The sequence below is a fragment of the Lacerta agilis genome, chromosome 4 (assembly GCF_009819535.1).
Source record: "Lacerta agilis isolate rLacAgi1 chromosome 4, rLacAgi1.pri, whole genome shotgun sequence".
NCBI lineage: Eukaryota > Metazoa > Chordata > Lepidosauria > Squamata > Lacertidae > Lacerta > Lacerta agilis.
Window position 1 is genome coordinate 43,259,236 of NC_046315.1, and position 15,532 is coordinate 43,274,767.

At 38.1% G+C, this 15,532-nt stretch overlaps 1 protein-coding gene across 6 annotated transcripts in view; it reads left to right on the top strand.

The window, feature by feature from the left end:
- ROBO1 (roundabout guidance receptor 1) overlaps nucleotides 1-15,532 on the top strand; it is a 611,457-nt gene that overhangs the window by 566,643 nt on the left and 29,282 nt on the right. For 4 of the 6 annotated variants that reach the window (XM_033146826.1, XM_033146827.1, XM_033146830.1 and 1 more), the window contains 5 exons: nucleotides 2,060-2,257; nucleotides 6,623-6,649; nucleotides 9,401-9,443; nucleotides 12,702-12,856; nucleotides 14,646-14,981. In XM_033146826.1, coding sequence (XP_033002717.1) covers nucleotides 2,060-2,257; nucleotides 6,623-6,649; nucleotides 9,401-9,443; nucleotides 12,702-12,856; nucleotides 14,646-14,981 — 759 coding nt within the window. The remainder of the gene's footprint in view (nucleotides 1-2,059; nucleotides 2,258-6,622; nucleotides 6,650-9,400; nucleotides 9,444-12,701; nucleotides 12,857-14,645; nucleotides 14,982-15,532) is intronic. The other 2 variants (XM_033146829.1, XM_033146832.1) reach the window with 1 other exon arrangement.

Below are 15,532 nucleotides of genomic sequence, written 5' to 3' on the forward strand. Positions count from 1 at the left end.
ATGGAGATTTATAGAGTAGTACATACCCTTTCACTTAAAAACAACAACACAACTTGCTTGTAAATTGTTTGGTGACTTTTCTTGATGGGAAGTGATATAAATTTAATAAACCAACCTGAACCTCCCTTAACCTCATCTTCAGGTGGGCTGCTGCCATTTGTTAAAAAAAAGTAAGCACCCACCCAACCCAGAAAAACCCACAAACACATTTTAAATTAAATGTGTTGCACATTGATCTAATTACAATTTTGTTTGGCACTTATATTTCAAATGACACACAGTTACTTTTTAAAAACCTGGAAAAACTGCTCCAAGTGACAGGTAGGTAGCAGAGTTGGTCTGCCATAGATGAAACAAAATAGAAAATAAAAAATTCCTTCCAGTAGCACCTTAAAGACCAACTAAGTTTGTTCTTGGTATGAGCTTTCGTGTGCATGCACCAAGAACAAACTTACAGTAGTTGGTCTTTAAGGTGCTACTGGAAGGAATGTGTATCTGAAGAAGTGTGCATGCACACGAAAGCTCATACCAAGAACAAACTTATTTGGTTTTTAAGGTGCTATTGGGAGGAATTTTTTTATTTTTTATTTTGTTTTGCTCCAAGTGACTTCAGTATTGTCACAAACACCAACCTATGCATATTGCGAAAGTTGCCTTTTAGCGGCAAACTGGAACGATTGGTTTCCCCCGAGGCTAATCTTGGGAAGGTGAATGTGCTTCTGCCAGAAATGCTGTGAGTACCCTTCCGTAGCTGGGTCATCACTAAATTATGTACATTTGGGTGCACCTATAGAGAATAGTAGATGATGCATTAAATAACTGATTGCCAATTGATTTCCTGTGACTCTTTCAGTTTTGTGCACCAGACAGGTCTTGAGGCACCTCATTTTGCCAATAAATTAATGTTTCTCATAAACATATTAACCTGTGTGAATACACATCATGCATTTATGAGAAGCTTCACTCAAATAATTATAAATGTTAAGTGTATTATTCATGCCTTAGACATCCCAAGAGAATGAATACAAGCAACTCTCCTTGAACTTTCATTGCTCTAACAGCTCCCATTATGAGGTGTGATTTGTGAACTAATTAGCATGCCTTTCATGATGATCTGCTAGCAACTGCAAGTATCTGTACTCCCTGATGTTCTTTTGTGCTTAAAGTCACAACCCCTGCACTGGACTGACTGTACAGAGACCCACTGGTGATGTTGCAGGGGGCTTTTTTGCCCTTTGATCCCTGGGTGACTGTTACAGTTCAACTGTGATCTTTTATACAGCTTCCACATTAAGTTATTGTGAACATAACAAATGTTGAATACTCTATATTGATTGTGTTACAGTCCTAAAATAATTCCAAGCAAAGATATTCCAAGCACATTTACAGAGAGTATATATCTGTTTTGTGCTTGGGTATGTTGCATACATGTGTATTTGTATAGTTGTTATCCTACAATAAGCAAGCTAAAGATTGTCGGTGGGTTTTTAATGTTGTACACTTTATAATTCAGAAGTGTTGTTCTGTGAACTGCCCTGAGACCTCCGGATATAGACATAGCTGTCAACTTTTCCCTTTTCTTGCGAGGAATCCTATTCAGAATAAGGGAATTTCCCTTTAAAAAAGCTATGGGTATAGGGCAGTATATAAATTCAGTAAATAAAATAGTAAGTGCTCTCCCCACCAAGAGTTGGATTCTGCGATATAGTTGCTAAACTGAACATTAAAACCCTGAGATACAGGAAGATTGCATCCATATCAGGTTCTTCATAAGGTTCAGTGAATAGCTATTTGTTGAAGATTATAAATTGTGGAATATTCAATGTACTATGAAGTTTATGTGTCAAGCCAAACAAGCATGGCTTTTTCTACATGTGTCCACAGGGAACTGTGCACACTCCCAGAAATAAATCCCACAGAACCAATTGAATACATGGCAGAATTACTTTATAGACTTCATCTGATGGGGGGGGGGGAGCTCAAACATCATGTAGCGTTCAAATCCTATGACATCAGTGCCTCATATTTGTACTTTCAACCTTTGGGTATGTTTCTTCAGATTCTCATGGAAATCCTGTGTCACCAGAAGATCAAGTCAGTTTAGCCCAACAGATTTCAGATGTTGTAAAACAGCCAGCATTCATTGCTGGAATTGGTGCTGCCTGTTGGATTATCCTTATGGTTTTCAGCATTTGGTTATACCGTCATCGAAAGAAGCGCAATGGACTCACTAGTACTTATGCTGGTATCAGAAAAGGTATTTTTTTACCCTTTATAATCTGTAGTATTTGTTATTTAATTAAATTTATAGGGTGATAGCCAGCATTGGACTTACTCAGAAGAGACCCATATCTTTCATTGGGTCTATTCTGAGTATGAATTATTTGGGTATCACACATAGTCTCTGTCAGACACAGTCTGGTTAACAATAAATGAAAAACCAAATTAATAACTATCCTGTGAGATTGAATACAGCTTTTAAAACTACATTTACTCTCTCCTGGTTTAGGCAACTTTAAATTATATATACAATGTCCTGGCTCAAATTGAATGGTATTTTAAAACTTCTTGAAAAATGCTTTCATGTAATTAGGTGGTTGTGGGATTTTTATTACTACATAACAGTTATGAAGAATGTACCCTGCATATCCTGATTTCAGCACACAATGTAATTTATAGAAGGTTCTTTTAGATAATTGGACAGGCTATGATAGCATGGATGAGAGAAGACATAGGTATCTTTAAATCTAGAGTTAATAAATGTATAGGTCAATCTTTATAGCAACTTTATCTGTGCCTGTAGGGCAGTGCTGATCACCCCACGCATTTCAAAAGATGCTTCTGCTTTAGCTGAAGCTTTTAGAAAGCCATCAAGTGTTGCATGTTGAAGATATTATTGGCCTCAACATTGTAAAGCAGGAATAACAGTTAAAGTTGATGAAATAGGTCAGAGTCTTCTCACTGAATGCAAGTCCTCAAAATATTCCTGTGTGCCACCGCTATGTGAAGAGTCAGATGATGCAATGCACTTAGTTTTCCAAACCTCACTGGAAGGTTAAAACCAGGCAAGATTGGATTCTGTTAATGACAGGTGTACTAATTTGTTAAGAATATGGAATCTACCAGCATTATTTGTGTTGTATTAATATGGTATCTAGAAGTTTGTGCAAAACCAGTCCTCAGCCCAGGGCTGAAGTCTATACTTCAGGTCTCCAAACTAGCACCTGTAGGTGGACACCTTGTGTGCCTGCCAGTGTCTTCTCTGTCACCAGCAAGAGGACCTGAACCCAATGAAACAAAAATTGGAAGTCTGGACAAGGTTTTATTGTTCTTAGAGTAGTTCCTCTTCAGTCACTCTACAGTGTTCAGTTCCTCTGCACAATTTCTCTTCTCATCCCTATCTGAAGAGGAGGAGGCAGTAAGCTACAGAAAATGGGCTTGCTAGAGACAGAAAAATAGGAGATGGGTGAAAGTACAGGTGGAGAGAAGCATCAAAGAAGCCAGTGCCACCACAATACAAAAATATGCATCCAATATGTATCCTCATGATTTTTACAAGGGATGCATCCCAGCCATCATCAATGGTTTCTATGGATTGCACTGTAAAAACCACATACTGATATATAGCACATGCCAGAGATACTATGGCATATGGATTCACTCCACAGATCCATGTTTTGTGACAAGTGCTGCTTCTGCGATTTGGAAACAGATGCAATTTAACGGTGGCTTGGGGAAAATCCTGCCTAAAGATCATGCAAACACAAGAGGAACCATTTCAGAATCTTATTTCTCCATTATTCCATTTTTCATGCCCCACAGCAGCCATTTTGTGACTGGTACACACAACCTTTTTTCAGAGTTCTACATGTGCCCAAAGAGCCCAAAATGTTGACATGTGCCCAAAGAGCTCTAGACTAGAGGAGCAGTCGCAACCAAGGATGCCTTAAGATGCAATGTGACCACTGTTAAACAGAGACAGGCAGTAATTACTGAATTTTTTAAAAATGTAGTTTGATTTTTAGAGTAGAGGTCAATCAGCCACAGATCTGAAGCTGTTTAACACCTTGCCTTTTTTGAATACTTAAGATCCTCATCCACCAAACAATCCAGATCCTTCTTATTAATGCTTAACAGGCTTTATTCGCAAAGTCATGGCCTTGTTCAATGTGCTTACGGTCTACAAATCTTTCAGTAATCAAAATTCTGAACATGGTCATTAAATGAAGGTAACATTTTTAAACAACTTTAGCAAAAGTAGTGTGGGTTTGAACACTTAAGAAACTCAGTGTTTCTTAGCATGTCGAGTCTTGAAAACAGGAAGATCCAAAGCAAAGTAGAAGTGACAACTAGTGGCATCATTGTGGTCCAATAAATAACACAGGCAGACAAAATGAAGCTGGGACTGAAATTAACCTGTGTCTGTTAATATACCTCTGGGAAAGTTAAGTGAAAGCCTTTGTGCTGTTTTAACCAGTTTTCTTTTAGCTTTACTAACTGCATGGTGCCATGCCATCTCTTATAAACATTTCTAATAGACTAATACTGTTGGATATAAAAGGAGCTAAATCCACAGCATGGAATGTCAAAAAATCTGATATTCTGTTGTTTTATGCTGTTTTCAGTCTTGTTTGTCTTACAAATGTCTGTAATGACTCCGCAATTTTTTATTAACTTTCAGAATGAATTCATTAGTAAAGGTTCACCAAAACAAGGTTATTAAACACTCTTGAAGGGAAACATCATCTTCAAGGAAATGTAAATCATTTAAAAATAATAATCTGTCAATATACAGAGCATGAAGTCAGACATGTCACTATAAAAGCTGAGGATCAGTGAACTTCATTAATTCATCTCCCCCCCCCCCCTTTTTGAGCATCTAACTTGAGGCTTTGACAACTGTTAAAATATTTCTGTATTCGCACATACATACATACATATTGCATTAGCGCCAGTGGGCACAATAAGCATTTTTATCAACTAAGCTTTGATAATTAAGTTTTTGTGTGAGATATGAAGATTTCACTTAGATTTTGTTTATTTTCTTACAGAACAAAATTATATTGAGTATTTAGTTCACAGTAAAATAATGACAAGAACCTTTCATCTTTTTCCATTTCTTTGTTATTGCAAATTGATGTAGAGTGTAGTCATTCACAAGCAACGCTCTTTTAAAATGCACTACTTTGTGTGTTTGTTGGAAATCCTTATTACTGTGCCTCTGTATTTTCTTTCTTAATGATACTAAATTCCACTGACTATCTGAAAAGAACCAGCAGAAAGAGATCACAATAGGATCCCTGTGATAAAAATAGCACTGCTGCAATTGAAGGCCAGTGCTTGAATTGTTTGGAGTTTTCTTTCCTTTTTTCTCCAGCACAATATTCCTAGAAATAAAGTGACCTGATAAGAACAGAGACACATATGCAGCATGTTCTGAATTAGGCTTTTCTATCTCCTTAAAGACTTAAGGACCCTAGATCCTAATATAAAAAACCATACCTATAGGAAGAAAAAAAGGGAGGAAAAGGCTGTTGATGTGTCTATATCTCAGCCATTCCATCATCCCTTTGTGGTCCACCTGCTAACCTAAATTTCAAGGCCAAAACACATTTAGAAACGATTGCGAAGCTTTTCTTGCATTTCATTGTTTTGCTCAGAATTAAGGAGCATTTCGTGGCTTCCTTCTTCCCATTAGCAGTACAGAAAATATATTCTATTGTTCAAAGACGAGAGAAGTGTGTGCTGGGGGGGGGAGGGGGGACTGAGTAGATGTTGCACTGGAGGTCTGCTGTTTGATTAGAGGCCTTATTGATTAAATTAAGATCTATAGGGGCTGTGAAAATGAAGGTTTTTCCCCTGTGAGAATTATTATATTCTGAAACTTTTTATTTAAACTCATAGGCTGGTGAGTCAGGAAAGATTAGTATAGCAGGTAATCTACAGGGCAGATTAACATTATTAGGTTAAAATAACAAAAGCGTCTCAAAAACTGAAGAATAAAAACTCCTAGTTGTTTTGCGTTCTATATTCATTACAGTAAGTTTTTTTTAAGGCTATGATATTGAGCAGCTGTTACAATAAAGCACAACACACTTTTAGGGTGCAAGTAATGGAAAATTAGCACATTTTCATAATACTTTGTTACTCCTAGTAATAGCTTACTTTTTACTTAAATGCTTAAGTGTTCTTATTGATCCACTTTATCAAACATTTGCATGATGCAGTGAATATAAGAATCTAGCAATATCTTGATGATACTGGTAAAAGTAACCATTACTCTTCTTCTTTTTTTAAAAAAAATATGATTAAATAGAGTAGGGTTTTTGTTTGTACATGGATTTGCAGCAAAACTTGAAGCACGAAAGAGAAGGTCATTTAGAGGCTAAACCACACTCTATTTCCCTCAAGAGCACACTATACTAGAATGTCATTCTTCCTCTGTGGAGACAAGCCACCTTTTTAAATAACAAATTTTGTTTTATTCACATATTGGTATGTCTTTGACATATTTACTCTTACTTTTATGTTCTGTTCTTGCCCTGATTTATACTAATGTTGTGTGGTCTCTTTTTCTTTCTTCAGCTTAATAACCAGTTTTTATTGTGTTTTGATTTTTCAGTCCCGTCTTTTACCTTCACACCAACAGGTATATATTTGCACTTTTCCCTTGTCTGTTTGGCATGTGCCTGTGTGATACTGTGTCACTGTCTCTTTTTCTTCTTCCCTCATATAACCAGGCACAATATTACACAGCGAGTAGTATGAGTAGTATTCGTTACGTATCCTTATTGTTAGTATCATTTTACCAATTTGGTAGATCTCGCACTGCTGTCCAAAGTTTGAGTTTTATATCCTTTGGAAGACTACATGAGATCCTATCATCTTCTATGCTAATGTATAGCATGGTTGGGTGGTTTTTGTTTTTGCTAATTTTGTATATTGTATAGTTGTTCATAATGTTCTGCTCTACCAAAATGGACCGTAGCTGCACAAAGGACTCTGCATAAAGGCAAGCAGCATTCCCTTCTAATGATTCTTAATGGAACATTACTTAACACTTAAATAGAAAGACATACAAAGGATTCCATTTTTATAAGCTGGGAGATGTCTATATGTGTTGTATCCAACTGACAGTAAGACTTCCATGTTGCTCAGCTGAGGGTAAGACTTCCGTCAGCAGAATAAGGAATGAAGCTATTTACAACACACACAAACACCCCTCATGTCCCCCCACTCCCAATCTGCTCTGGTCTCTGGAAGATGCTCAAAGAGATCATTTTAGGGGATGTGGGGCAAAAGTATCCGTTGAGCAGTACTGTTGGATACAACCCCATGACTACCTATATCTTAACTTTGTTCTCAGTCTATGCTGAAACGTTTCTCTTTAGATTGGAAAGCTCTATGCTTTAGGAAATGCCATTAATAGAAGATGCCATTAACGTGAAAGCAATGCAAACATGCTGTTGAGTGTAGCCTGGAATTCTGTGTGAAGCTTAGCATTACAGTGGTGCCCCACTAGACGAATGCCTCGCTAGACGAAAAACTCGCTAGACGAACGGCATTCGTCTAGCGGAAGCTGCCCTGCAAGACGAAAAAGTCAATGGGGCTGCTTCGCAAGATGAAAAATTTTCGTCTTTTTTTTCTCGTTTAGCGGAGCACGACTGTCATTGCCGCTTCGCTAGACGAAAAACCCACTAGACGAAAATTTTCGCAGGACGAATTATTTTCGTCTAGCGGGGCACCACTGTATAATTATACCCTATATACCATACAGATATGAAAGCATGAGAATGAAATGCTTGTCAGTTACTCTTGGATATTTAAAAGAATGACCAAAAATAGACAAAGGGTTGCATTAAAGGAAGTTTTACCAGTAACACAATGACTTTCCCTCGCTCTCCTTTCCCCAATGCCACCCCCTGTGTTCCCCACCAATCCTCCTGAGCAAATTCGGGGGGCAGACAATGAGGAGACAAAGTCCTGCTGCATTGGCGGAACTCCTCGCATTAACAGGATAACTTTGTTAGCTATAACGCCAATAATCAATGTTAAATACATGCCAAACTCCCATTTAAACATTGTTCTGTCAGCACATCTCTGCCGAAGATTGTAATATTTAATAATACTGTATTAACAAGTAAACAGGCATTATAATGGTTTATTACTTAGCATTATAATGGACGACATAGTCCATATTCAAATTGTTTTGTGATTAATCACATTTCAATAATATTGCTGATGGAGAGAGAGAATTACTTCACATTCTCAAAAAAGAATGAATTCCTTCAGGTTTGAAAAAATTGTAATTCTAATAAGCTGTTATTTCAACTTTTGAAATAGTTTTGGTCCTTGTTTCTCATTCACTTTTAATGCCATATTAATATGAAATTTGCTTCAGCGTTAATTTAAACATTCTCATATTTTCCTCATACAGAATCCATGTTTTAACAACTGGGCTGTACCGAGAAAATAATTTATGTACATTATTAGTGTTGCTAAGTTAATTTGCAAGCTTAAATTTAAGCATGTTTAGACTTGGTGTCAGATTTCTCGCAGGAACCAAGTTTTTAGAACTGTAAAGACTAAAATATTTTAATCAATACTTGGCACAATACATGATAGCTGTACAATAGACAACAGGGAAATTTGACAAGGAGTCATTCGAAATGCGGACTGCATTTAAAATTTAAAACTTTTCTGTTCCATAATTCAGAATCCAACTAGTTTAGTTCCACTGAATTAAAATGGTAACAACCCCTCATCTTTAGCAACACTTTCAGCAAAAGGCCTATGTTCCATTGGCTGCTACATTTTAATCCTGTTATTGTAATCGCTGCAAGCGGTTATCTCTGCCTTGCAGACCCCCACTTTGGAGTTCTTCTAACAAGCAGAATTTGGCTGCCTTTTAAAACACATTCCTAGTTTGGGAAATGCATAGCTATGGAATCCATCGGCACTTGCACTGAGGTTAATCTTCTTAACTCTTTGCTTAACTTGGGGGTGGTAGCTAAAGTACAGCAAGTGTATTTGGGTCTCGGCATGTTTAAAACACATTTTCAGGTGCAAGTCTTAATGACATACTTCCCAAAATGTAAATATATTTGGAAACACCAATCTGTTGTGTTTCACATTCCATTTTGTAAACAACAACACACACATCAGAAAATACTGCTTCTGAGCAATATCTATTTTATGTTTTGAAAAATAAACAACTAAAACTCCAATGGCTTTTAGGTGGCAGTATGGTTGTATAGAGTTGGTGGTAGGAACTGCTTATACCGACTGTAATCTAGCCACAAGGAAATAAACACATTTTAGCATTTTTCTTTCTAGGATCCAACGTAAGCACATTCAGAGAATTAACTTAACCACTATATATTTTCATTTTATATTTTAGTAACGTATCAAAGAGGAGGTGAAGCTGTAAGCAGTGGAGGCAGGTAAGATTGTTTCCTACATATAATGCAAAATACAGACTGAACTGCAGAATATGTTGGGTAAAGATGCATCTTTGAATGCTAACAGCAGAGGGAGCACTTTGACTTCAAACTAAAACTCTTGCTGCTATAAGGGGATGATTAAAGGGAGCTAAAGTAGCTAAATTGTGGCATTTAAGTAGATTAAACACTCAGTAATGATAGCGAAGAGAAAAACCTTAAATTGGAAACCATGCTTAAAGAAAGCTGCTTCTTAGGTGATTTTTAAAAACAGAAAACATAAAAATGGAATAGCAATCATTACTGGTTGGGAATTGCAAATTAAAAGTACAGATAAATCCGGGTTCTGAGAAAGGAATGCAATTCCATCTTTAGAATATAGCTAAGTATTTAGTTAATTGGTCAATGGGGAAATGATTCTCTTCTCAAACAAATGATAGTGTTTCATTAATACTGACGTCACTGCAATTCTACCTGGATGGTGTTGGGTGGCAGCGAGGTCAGGTGTGTGTGGACACACCAGCAGAGCCAGTTGTGCACTCACACTGGTATGTCTGCATGGCCCTGACTTCATTGACGTCTTGTGTCACCCCAGTGCTGTCCAGGCAACTGCAGCAACTGCCCAGCACAGCAGCTGCTTCTCAACAAGGGTTTCAGCCAATCAAGGTGTCTTTAAAACAAAGCTATACAGAGGTATACATTTGCTGTCATGTCAAATACAAGTCAGGCTATACAGATGATGGTGCAGAGCCGAAATGATGAATAGCAACTGCAGTCAAGCCACCCACAAAGAAAGAAAAGTTATGTCACACAGAATGCTAAGATTAGCAAATAGGCCAAACAGTGGCTTCTGCTTTTTTTTACCAATGAGTTTTTTTAAAAGGTGTTTAGTGTATCTTGTGTGTGACCAAGGAACCAAATTATGTAGAGCTCTGAAACTGGCACTCATGACCACTTTCTGGGCTATGCATTACCTGCCCCTATACTCACACTGGCCTGATTCACACTTAATAACAAAGCATGTTTACTTACTATATGAATGTGCCTTGGGATTATGTTCCTGCTTCCTTGTACACCCTCCCTCCACGTCTTGCAGGAAACTGGATTGTGACAAAAAAAATCCTCAAACATTTGGATTAATTGGGGTGGGCGTGTTCCCTAAAATGAGGTCTGCTGCTTTTAAAAAAACATGGCTAGCTAAAATCATTTTAGGAAGGATGTATGCCTGGTGCAGGGGGCGGAGTGGAAGTCTTAAATAGGTTTTCTATTTTTTTTTATAAAAAAAAAGGAAGAGGGAAGCACAGTAGACAGCACTTTTAAAAGGGCAAAAGGGAGTGAAATTTAAGTTTTCCCCTTCCCACAGCTGAGTTGTTTCAGCTCCTCCACCCACTTTTTAACCTCCTACATACCGGTAATGCAAACTACAGGTAGTTTTCAGGACAAGCACAAACCATTGTATGCCTGTTCAGTAGAACACCAAATTTTGATTTCTCCACAAACTACAAAGGGAAGCTTTCACAGCTTATGAAGAGAAGAGAGGAAGAACAACCCCAAAATTCACTCCAGGCTTCTGCACACGTTACCAAACCATTTTGGTATTGCATCTGAATAGAACTATTCTGAGTTATTGCTGTTGATCCAGATGAATATGAGTTCCCCCTGAGTTAAGGCAAGACAGTTATAAAGGGAACATTCTGCACCACTTTTTAAGGTATACCCTCCGCTGTACAAAGGGAATGGAGCTAGAGCTGCCATGCTTACATAAAATACAATATTTTCTTAGCAGCTGTTTTTTTCTGATCAAATTTGGTATTTTTCCAAGTAATCCATTCAGAAAGCATTTGTAACTATTAGTTGATTCCAGTTCACTGAGCATAATGTACTTTGCATAATGAGAAACACTTTTGCTTAGTATTTATAGGGTTTTTTAATGTTTTCTGTAACTTTAATTTCCAAGAATTTCAGCTAAGCTGGAAATGGGGGGAAATGTGGCCTGTATCCAAAGAACGGCAGGAGTTCTTCTGCATACCAAAGGGAGCTTTGGCCATGTGTCAAAGAGCAGTCCCCTATGCTGCATGGCCCGCCTAATATGAAATTGAGGAAAGTTTCACAAATAGGTCATCATTTGGCGTGTTTGTTATGCACACTGTAGGAAAGAAAGGGAGGATAGTGTTGAGCTTGCACTGTGAAATAAAATGTGTGTGTGTGATTATTTGGATTATTTGGAGACCAAACCTGTATGTTGTTAATGACAAATTGTTAGGAGTGGTTTTAAAGGAGTAACAAGCATGTTGTCAGCTGTCCAGTCATAAACCCAACTACTTTATGTTGGTGCAATGGAGACTACGATGAAAGGCAGGAATGGAATGTCACATGAATTTAATAGTGGGTAGCAAAGAAGGTCCACAGATATCTGTACAGGTATAGAAGAAAGGCTTTTAATGCCGTCTTGGGGGCTTTAAGGGAAGGAGTGGGAAACACTGATACAGTGGTACCTTGGTTGTCAAATGGCTTAGTTGCTGAACAAATCGGCTCCCGAACGCCGCAAACCCGGAAGTGAGTGTTCCAGTTTGCAAACTTTTTTGGAAGCCGAATGTCCAATGCAGCTTCCGCAGCTTCCGGTTGAGTGCAGGAAGCTCCTGCAGCCAATCAGAAGCTTCACCTTGGTTTTTGAACCGTTTTGGAAGTCAGACTCCCAGAACAGATTAAGTTCGACAACCCAGGTACCACTGTACTTGTGATGGTTAAGGGAGGAAGAGTTGGTTCAACTCTTAAGTTGTTTTCTTACCCAATAAAGATGTACTATTTTTTTAACCAAAAGCCATAGATAGAGAGTTAGTAAAATGCCTAAGAACATTAAAAGTCTCTTTAGCCGAAAGGTAAAATATGCCTGATGTATGTTCATACACAGCTAATTCCAAATTTGCAGCAACACTGCTTGGGTAGTCTCTGCTCCACACCTAAAGGTTGTTACAAGTTGTTATGAAGGGACTCCTAACAAGGCTTCTCCAGCAGACCTTAAGGAACAGGGAAGCCCATATAGTCAGCACATAGTTGCTTCTTTAAAGCTTTCCCTCTGCCAGCTAATTTCATTTAGCAACTGTTCATGTTTCCAGTATCACTAGGAAGAATAAGTACATTTCCAGTACAGTACAATCAATCTTAATTGCGGTCAAAGACCAGACAGATTTTCAGTACTTCAATATGAACTTTGCTTTTAAGATGACATCTTATGATAATTAGTAATTCTGTGTTTTGAAGGCCAGGCCTTTTAAACATCAATGAACCTGCCACTCAGCCATGGCTTGCAGATACATGGCCTAACACTGGGAATAATCACAACGACTGCTCCATCAACTGCTGTACATCAGGAACTGGAAACAGTGACAGCAACCTCGCTACATATAGTCGCCCAGGTAAATCTTGTTTATTATTAAAATAACTTAATTTGAACTTAATTTGTATTGCTTCATGTTTATTTGTTTCCTTCCTATTTATTTACTGCCTATATCTTTTGGGCATGTTACTGCTCAAAGTTATCCTATTGCCATTACTTTTATGCTACTTTACCCACACATTTAGATCCTTTTGAGAGAGTTCCTGCCTCCTGTCCAAGTACAGTAGTGAGGAATTCAGCTTCTTTGGCTGCTTAATCCCCTCGTCATTGTTTCTAGATTGTATTAATCCTTATCCGACCTACTGTAGAATATATAAAGTGGCAGCAGGTGTCCAACGTATTCCTGCATCTTTCAGGGAGATGACTCACAAACTAATCCATTTTTTAAAAGTATTTTTATTGAATTTTTTCTTGATTTGCAAAGGAGTGTGCAATGTCTCTCGTATTTTTTTCAATGTAACATTTATACATATCAGTTCCGTTTGTTGACATTAGGAAGAAAAGGGGGAAAGAGGTGGGCGGGATGGGGAGATGGGTGGGGTGACAATGTTTCTATTTTACTTAATATATGTAGGGTTGGGTGTCAGCTGTTTGTGCAGGTTCTCTGTTCACTTGTCCTCCTTTGGTGGTGAGAGAGGTTGGGGTTGGCATAGGGTGTGATTGTTCATTTGTGGTTGGCTGTGGTGATCTTTGGTTTCCTGAGTGAGTGGGGTGGGTGAATGTTTTTGATCAGGTTAGCCACACTGATTTGTAGGCTGTCGGTAGATTTTTTGTCATTGTCTTGTTGGGCTGTGTGTGTGATGAAGGGGAGCCATACCAGGGTGAAGGCGTCTTCTTCTATTTGTCCCCATGCCAGTTTCAGCTTACTGGTTAGTTTTTCTAGTAGGGCTGTTTCCCATACTACTTGGTACCATTGGTCCATGCTTACTCCTGAAAGGTCTCTCCAGTGTCTGGTTATGATGTTTCTGGCTGCTGAGAGTAGGTGGGTAATGAGTTCTTTGTGGTGTAAGTGGGCATTGTTGTCTTGGAAAAAGTTTAGTAAGACCAATTTTGGGTGATTTCTAGCACTTGTTTGGTTATCTTGCATATTTCTTGTATGGTTGTTGTCCAGAATAGTTGGATTTTGGGGCACTCCCACCACATGTGGAGGTATGTGCCTGTGGAGGTGCACCCTCTCCAGCATTTTGTGAAGTTCCTGGGCGTATTAGTGCTGGTTTTCTTGGCGTTAGGAAACTAATCCATTTTATGTCTCATTCCTTTTATTTTATGATCTGTTACCCACAGCATTGTCTCACCCATATTCCACTCCCAGGCACAAACTTGTGTCTATAAAGATTCCAGGAGAACTAGTCACTTCTGCTTTGTGTACTTGCAAACACATAGTTTTATTTATGGAATCAAATGTTGTATGACTTATAAGCAAGCTAGCACAACTTTCACTGGAATGTACAGTGAAGTGCTGCAGGTGGGTATTCAGGTACAAATGCTACTTAGTCAAGAACAGTATTTAGCTATAAATTTAAGATCAATTAGTAGATTCCACCATCAAGGGCCTTGCAGAAAGAGATTACCTGTGTAAAAAGAGAAATGGAGGCAGAAGAGTTGGGGACTCCTATATGAAGGGTACACCTTACAGTTTTGGACCTATGGAACTAAGCTACCATTTTACTATAGCTAATATTCTGATTTAGCTTCTGTTCATCTAGCTATTTCTGCTTCAGAAAGCCAAATCACGTAGGTCAAAAAGCACCTAAAAATAGTCTTCTAACTGAACACAATTTTCCCTTTTCCCTTCCTGCTGTGGTTAGCTGATTGTATAGCAAATTACAACAATCAGCTGGAGAACAAGCAAACAAACCTGATGCTGCCTGAGTCAACAGTTTATGGTGATGTGGACTTAAGCAACAAAATCAATGAAATGAAAACTTTCAACAGCCCAAATCTAAAAGATGGAAGATACGTCAGCCAACCAGGTCAGCCTACACCTTATGCCACCACTCAGCTCATCCAGTCAAACATCAGCAATAATGTTAACAGTGGCAGTGGTGATTCAAATGAAAAACACTGGAAGCCATCTGCACAGCAGAAACAAGAGGTTGCGCCAGTTCAGTACAACATTATGGAACAAAACAAATTAAACAAAGGTAAATCACTTCATGTATCTTCCACCACCACCACCCACACTTATGCACTGGAGATTCCATAAACCCCTCCATTCAGGGTCTCAGCTTGTGTAAAGGAAAATAACTACATATATTTCTTTCTATCGGTCCACAGTGTTTTTAGACTATCTCCAGATCTGATAATTGGTTACTGCAGTGTGGAACTTGTTAGGATGAACTGAACACTGTGGAACAATCTAAGCTCCTTTGTAGATTTAGAAATTCCCAATTAACAGTGTCAAAGAGTTAATTAGCACTACAATAATCTGCAGAAATTGAATTTATTCTAACAAATAAGCAGCTGTATCTTAAAAGAGAATTTAATAAAATATATTTTCATATGGCTTTGAGCTTAATTTAAATTTAATAACAACAAATGAGTGATTGGCTGGTATTGAGACATCTTTAATTCATAAAGGAGATGCAAGGTGCAGGCATTGCAGTCAAATTTTAAAATAGGTCATCCCATTCTTCTAGTGGTGAATGGAGTCTAATTAACCTACATATCACTGTAAATTACTGGAATGTTGCAT